Source organism: Erpetoichthys calabaricus, chromosome 10 (genome assembly GCF_900747795.2).
Source record: "Erpetoichthys calabaricus chromosome 10, fErpCal1.3, whole genome shotgun sequence".
Taxonomy (NCBI): Eukaryota; Metazoa; Chordata; class Cladistia; order Polypteriformes; family Polypteridae; genus Erpetoichthys; species Erpetoichthys calabaricus.
The window spans coordinates 27,740,276-27,747,396 of NC_041403.2; the positions used below are offsets into that span (position 1 = coordinate 27,740,276).

Here is a 7,121-nt window from a genome sequence, read left to right on the forward strand (position 1 = left end):
TCTATATCACATTACTTGTTTCACATCATTTACCCCAAGGCCTGCAATGCAAAATACATGATATTCAAAATTTCAATTTTAGCCTTGCATTAGGTAAAGCTGATTGAAATGTCATTTTTAATTTTCTTTCTTTTCACACAGTGTCACTATTTTTTCCTTGCTTAGAAGTGTATTTGTTTCCTGATACACATGAGCGGCAGAAGCTGATAACCGTTGCACTTTATTAATGCGGACGCATATGGTATCACTTTTTGCCTTCCCTCAAGTCTGTGACTCATCACTTTTGCTCCTGAAACTGTCAAAAGCTCACCTGCTTATTAAAGGAGGAAGACTATAAGTAGTATCATTTTCTTAAGTGATTGTTTATAATGAGCATTTTAAAAAATACATTGTAGAAGTGTTCTTAAGATGTGCGTTTAAGAATTTGAAAAAGTGATACAGCCTTGAGAAGAGAATAGATGCGTGAGGCTTTTCAGTGCTGCTTATTCCTCCTGCTGATATTATGTGACTTACAAAGTGGAGCACAGTTACTGTGGAAGCCTGAATGTACTGGTAGGTTGAGTAAGTACTGTTACTCTACAAAATATAAAGTGCTCTTTTCATGAAGAGGCAAAATACAGTATAAGACTTTCTATATGTTTTGTTCATGTAAAGGGTAAATTTGCACAAACATTAGGAAGTTTTTCTTTACACAAAGAGCGATAAACACTTGGAATAAGCTACCAAGTAGTGTGGTAGACAGTAAGACTTTAGGGACTTTCAAAACCTGACTTGATGTTTTTTTGGAAGAAATAAGTGGATAGAACTGGCAAGCTTTGTTGGGCTGAATGGTCTGTTCTCATCTAAATTGTTCTAATGTTCTAAAGAATAAGTAAAAACATATTTTACAGCTTATTATATCAAAGTTCCCAAGAAATAAGATGGCCACATTATATTAATCAGGATCAGAAACATGTTATTCCTCCAGGGGAATTTTGCAAGCTCCAATGGCATTCATACCTTTGGCCACAAGGGGGCAGTAAAATGACCTGATGATAAAGCCTGAATTTAAAGTACAAATGCATGCAGCAAAAGGTGTGGCACAAAAAGAAGTGGAGTAAAATAAAGTACAAAACAACAATAGTTGAGTAAAAGTAGAATTACATTTTACCTTAATGTTTTTGAAAAATGACTCAAGTAAAAGTAAAATTTACACATGCGCACACTACTCAAGTAGAAGTTGTAAAGTATCTGAAATTAACTATACTTAAGTATCAAAACAAAAAGTAAATGTAGGATTGATCTCTATTTTATACATAGTCAAAAAGGTTCTTACAAACTCAAAATAACTCAACTTTCTTTTTAGTCATATTACAATCTCAGTTCCAAAAAAGTTGTGACAGTACAGAAAATGCTAATAAAAACAAAAAGCAGTATCTAGATCTGGGCCTGGAAGGAAGCCCAGGTTATCCATCTCTCTTTCCCAGGTTAAGTGGTCACAGATGTAGAGGCAGTGTTGGCCTTCAGGCCCTTAAGGTTCACCCTGCAGTTCCAGATCTCTGGTCCGAACATCTCGTGTTGGGGTTTTAACAGGTTTGGTGGCTTTTGGCAGGTCGATGTCTCACTGACCCGTGTTTAATATTGTCACACACGTGTGAGTAGGAGGCAGCTAAAGGGCTCAAGTAATTGTAATACCACATCAAACCAGGGGGCGGTGGGTGCACTGACTGTCTTTCTCAGTTCCTTGTAGACCAGTGCAGTGGATGTCACTTCTGGTTCTGATGACATCACATCTGGTTCCGGCCCCTATGATGATGTCACTTTCGGTTCCTATACGGTAATTTAAAGCCGCCATTTTGCCTTTGTTTAATCAGTTCTGTTTTGGACTCAGTCTTGTAAACAACTGTCTTTGAGAATTCAACCTTTTTGCAGCCAGGACATATTATATGGGTGGCTGCCCCAAACCTTTATGATGTCTGGTGTCTTATTGTGTCACAACATCTGTTCTGCCCCACATGTTGTTAGCTGTTATTTGTTGAGTTGTGCTCTCCCTTCATCTTGTAATTTATTAACACACCTGTCAGTCACATCCTACACTCACAGTGGTGTCATAAATGTCTATGAAACTCACAGCAAATCACCTAGTGTTAAATTTCTAGTGTTAGTGTTTAGAGTTGACTTCTGAGAGTTGTTTTTTCATACCTTACACCAGAAAGTGTTGATTCATTTCTGAATAAAGTGTTATTTTGCAGTGTGATTAAAACACACTTAGTATGTTGTTAGTGTACTGATTTGTATTTTGATATTTTAATTTAAAGTAAATTTATTGTAGTTAATATTTTAGTCAAGACTATGTATACTTGTTAATACTGAGTTAAGACGTTTTCGTACAAATGTCGCACTGGATGTGATTTTAAAAAATATTTTTGAACGAAGATGACATTTTTAGTAAACGTTTAACCGTAACGTAATTTTAAGATGCGAAGTTGAAATTGTATCAGTAATAATCGGCATTACTATTTTTCAAAGTGTGCATAATTGTATATTTTCTAAGTTTTACAAATAAAGACACCATATTGCAGCAAAACGCACTTTTTGTGTTGGTCATAGATAATTATACTTCTGTGAAGACGAATGTGACTGATTTTTGAGAGACGGTAACTGGACATTTAGTAAGCAACAGAATAAAAAATTGTGGAGATGCTCATTAAAGTTCATTATGGGAAACAAAATAAATATATCAAAGTTGGTGAGGATGGATTACACTACGCTGATTTTATTAAAGTAGGTGAGTAAAGCGCAGATTCTTTTTGTATTTATCTTTAATGCATAACTGTTATATTGAGTTGACCGAGTTTTCAAAACAAGCGAATGTAAAAGCTGTGATTGTTTCTTTTACTTTATATCACTAAGTGGTGAAAAAATTCGGGCTCCCAGAAGATCTAATTATGCATGTTTGCGATGACACTGGAACAGAAATCGACGAGGAAGTGTTTGGCAAAATAGTCAAGTTAAAGCCAGAAATGTGTTACATTGTGAAAGATGTTGGTGCTGGTAAGTGGAGTCCTCTTGGTGTTCGCACAGTAGAGTCTTACGTCTATCGGCTTTTACTTATCACTGTACTGCAACAGCATCTCAAGGGGATGCATTGTAAGAGGCTGGAAACGCCATTAGTGTGTCATGGCCACAAACCTTTGTGAATATTTGACTGTCAGGCTATTTAATTACAGAATTCTGATGTTTTAATAACGAGTATTAAATGTATTATTGTAAAAAAAAAAGGTAGAAATGCTTTGAGTACAATGCCTTTAAAGTGTCTGAATTTTCTTTTTTGCGTTTATTTAGAGTTTCCTTTGGCACACTCATCCCCCATCTCCTGCACTGACACACTATCAGTATCTTCAGCAAGCGAACAGGACGCAGGCCCATCAGCAAAGAGGATGCAACTTTCACCTGATAGAGCCACAGATGCTAAAGAGGTATAGCAACATATTCATTTGTTTAATATGTGATCAGAACATTTTCATTATGTGCTTTCTCATTGTAGAGTAGTATCTTTAAGACCTTTACTTTTTTGTCATTACCCCTGACTTTTTTTAGCTTGTTAAAAACATTCTAATGAAGAAACCTGGCAGAGAAAAAATAATGCAGGAATGCTGGGAAAAAAGAATGTTAAGTGACTGCACAAGGAGACAGCTCATCAATATGATGGTTGCATACATGACAGAAGAACAGGGGTACGACTATATCGTAAGTTACATAAATATATACTTAAATATAATGCCCTGAATAAGTGGGTCAAGAAAATGGATGGATGCATGAATGAGTGGATGTAAAGTAATGTCAGTAGATTAAATAGTTCAATTTAAATGCAGTATATTGTATATTTTATTTGGGTTTAGTTTTACAATATTTCTGTAAGAATATAACCTTAAAAATTCTGAAAGTTCTCCACTTCTGTGGGTACTCAAGTTTTCTTCCCACATGATGTACATGTTAGATTAATTTCCAATTCTAAATTAGTCTAAATTGACATGTTCAAGCATTTTTATGATACAGAGAGCGTTACTGGTTACCTTGCTTGGCACGTAAAAATGGTGCAGCGCAAGACTTTGTTTCAAAGCAAGAAAGTAAAACAAAATAAAACTGGAGGTCCAAGTTCAGTGTGGAAATTCTTCATCCAGAAGAAGAGCTAACTGGAGACAGTTGCAGAGATGCAGTATTTTTCCTGACTCATTGCTCAGATAAAGTACTCATTTATGAGAAAATGAGAAAAACATTTCAATACCACCAGCAACTGGTGCATGACCCAGAGAAAATGACATCTGTACTTTCCATCTTTCCAAGATTTCTGGATACAAAAGGCTTGGTATGTTATAAGTGATAAAAATGAAAACAATGAGCTGTAGAATAACCTTTTAAAATAAATTTTACTTATCTATCAGTTTTATACGTATACTCTGTAGTCAGTTGATTTTGTTTCTTTGTAACCTTTTATTTTAGTCAGTGTCATCTTGAAAGCATATGGTGTGAAATAATTGTGAAATGTAAAATTTGATTGAAAATTTGAAAGTCTAAGTTACATGTATTCTGTTTTAATGTGTTAAAGGTAAATCAAGATTTCAGTCTTTTATTTGGCTCTGACATATCTTCCAAATTGCTTGAGAAATGGGATACCTGCTTTAAGTTTAAGATTATTACAGAAGCAAGATCTCTGACAGGTCAGATGGCTGATTTGAATATTCTGCTGAAGTGTGCAGTATCTCCCTTTGAATGTGAAGATCATGAATCATCAGGGTTTATTGGTAAGTAGATGAATGAATAACGATTAGTGAAATGCTGGGTTGCTGTAGCAAACATCACCCCAACATCTGGAAATTAACCAAAGTATTCACTTTAAATATGTTAAGCACCCAGTTTGATATACTTGAGCATTTATGTTATTACTGTGGTATTTTTAAGAAAGTAATAGTGTGAATTTTAAAATTCCATAGGTTGGGATGCAGACATGGCCTCAATTTTATTATTAGTCTATCTTTTGCCACCACCGGCTGGAGGAAAAAAGGTGGCAAAAATCACCACTAGTGGGGCAGTTGACCATATGGCACAGTTTCATAAGGTATTTTCTATTTTTAATATTAATGAATTGGAATGCATTATATCTATTAAGTTAAACACTTAATAATTGCTTGTATTTTTTTATGTCAGTCGTGCTGCAGTATTGATGAACACCTCAGCCAAAATGAAGGTCGCCAGCCTTACCTTCTGGCAGTAGGAACAACAAATGCCAAGATCCATGACTTTAATATTGTCCTGGATAGACAACTTATCAACTTATACTCTACGCTGATCAAAGAAGGATCCTACAGCAACTTAGTTAAAAGGGCAATTCCACGGCGCGGGACGGACCGCAGAACATTGCTCCACATCTGCTAAGTAAAGGGACGTTCGTGCCAGGGATCAAAGGAAGGATCATGGGGAGACTTGGCCGAAGGACAGTATTCACACTGCAATTCGGAGTGCAGAATCTCCACGGCATCATTTAAATCAACTCCGCCTACTGACAGGTTGAAGCGCAGTAAGGGCCGTTCATCCTCTGCTTTCCAATATACAGTAGATTGGCGTTTCTCGTGGCCGTAAACAACGAGAAAATCAGTTCACACAGAAGCCGAGTTGGGATTTGATTGCCTTAAGCATTTCAGCTTTATTCACTTTGCCTCTCCTGAATCGCCTGAAATCTGCAGTCTTCTTTTGGTTCAAGCACTCGGTTCAACTTATACAGCCCAAACACCACTGTTGCAGACATGGAGAAGGTATACAAAACCGAATCTGCTTCTGTGGCCAATTCAAGACACACATGCTATTCCAACGCCTCAGCAAAAAGTTCCGCAACCAAAGCTTGTGAGTTGGCCGAAGCTGTGCGTGTACGCTCATCCTTCACAGTGAAAGAGCTTGCCATTAAAAGAGAACAAGCAAGAATGGAGGCAGAGAGACTTGCACTGGACGCAGCACTAGAGGCTCTTCAGTCCGAAAAAGAAGCTGCTGCTGCCGGAGCTGAAGCTTTAATATTAGCAGCTGCGACAAATCTACCAAATCATGAAATCCGCAGCCGCCAAAGCTCTTCTCAAGCTAAGGGAAGGACGGCAGAGTATGTAACACTTGATGCTGACACCTCTCAGCCTAACTCACCTACTCACACAGAAATGGAAAAATCACCTGCAGCACAACAGGATGTCATGGTGAGAAGTCCTTCACGCATCTCAGGTGACCACCCATTTTCGACAAAGGTGCAGGCAGGAGAAAGTGAAGATGCCCAAAGAGTGTTATCACAGTCAGCACATGCTATTTACCCAAGACTGCCCCACCAAGCAGGACTGCCTGATCATCACATCAAGGCCCCTCGTCTAAACAGCAGCCCATTCACATACTCTCTATGAACCTGTGCTGGAGTTATTGAGACAATTGGATAGAAAACAGTTGGGTTTCCAAATAGAGGCTGTGAATGGAGTAGTAAGTATAGCACTGCCTCCACTTATTGAATGCAATGGGATTTTGAACAATCGCTCAGACATACCAACACCATGAGGCAGCACTTCACTACCCTTGCTTAAAGTCTGTGGCAGCCCATATGTCAGAATTGGACACTAATGCCCACATTCTACTTTTGCCTGGAAGAGACATCATCAGAGCGCACAAAGTCAGACAGCAAATTAATGGCCCTCACAATTCACCCTTTGATCAAAGACTTGACTTAGGCTGGGTTCTTGTACGCAATGTTTGCCTTGGAAATGCACACAAACCAATAATTTGTACTTTCAAGACAAATGTGCTGGAAAATGGGCGACATTCACTTTTCACGCCTTTTTACAGCCACCTTCGCTTGAGAGAGATGGTGACTTACGGCAGGGAGCCAACACCATTGGCCTCTTTGATCAAGTCTGCACATAATGATGTGCTGGGCAAGTCAATATTTGACATAACTAAAGACAATAAGTGTGCCCTCTCAATTGAAGACCAAGTCCTTTTAAAAATTATGGAAAAGAAACCTAGCAGAGATGAAGCAAATAGCTGGGTTGCTCCGCTACCTTTCAGATTTTCCAGCTCTCGTCTCCCCAAGAATCATGAACAGGCTCTTTCTCTCC

At 38.0% G+C, this 7,121-nt stretch overlaps 1 protein-coding gene across 1 annotated transcript; it reads left to right on the top strand.

Annotated features, from left to right (window-relative positions):
- Nucleotides 1-4,153: 4,153 nt before the first annotated feature.
- Nucleotides 4,154-5,415, top strand: LOC127529435 (uncharacterized). The gene is made up of 4 exons (XM_051932975.1): nucleotides 4,154-4,348; nucleotides 4,589-4,784; nucleotides 4,974-5,098; nucleotides 5,188-5,415. The coding sequence occupies exons 1-4, from the start codon at nucleotides 4,247-4,249 to the stop codon at nucleotides 5,413-5,415; spliced, it is 651 nt and encodes a 216-aa protein (XP_051788935.1). The 5' UTR covers nucleotides 4,154-4,246.
- Nucleotides 5,416-7,121: the final 1,706 nt, after the last annotated feature.

Excerpts from the sequence above, each read along its gene's own strand:
- LOC127529435 (XM_051932975.1), top strand. The coding sequence starts at position 4,247 with ATGAGAAAAACATTTCAATACCACCAGCAACTGGTGCATGACCCAGAG. Across the intron at positions 4,785-4,973 it reads TGAATCATCAGGGTTTATTG|GTTGGGATGCAGACATGGCC; the intron begins GTAAGTAGATGA and ends AAAATTCCATAG. Across the intron at positions 5,099-5,187 it reads ATATGGCACAGTTTCATAAG|TCGTGCTGCAGTATTGATGA; the intron begins GTATTTTCTATT and ends TTTTTATGTCAG.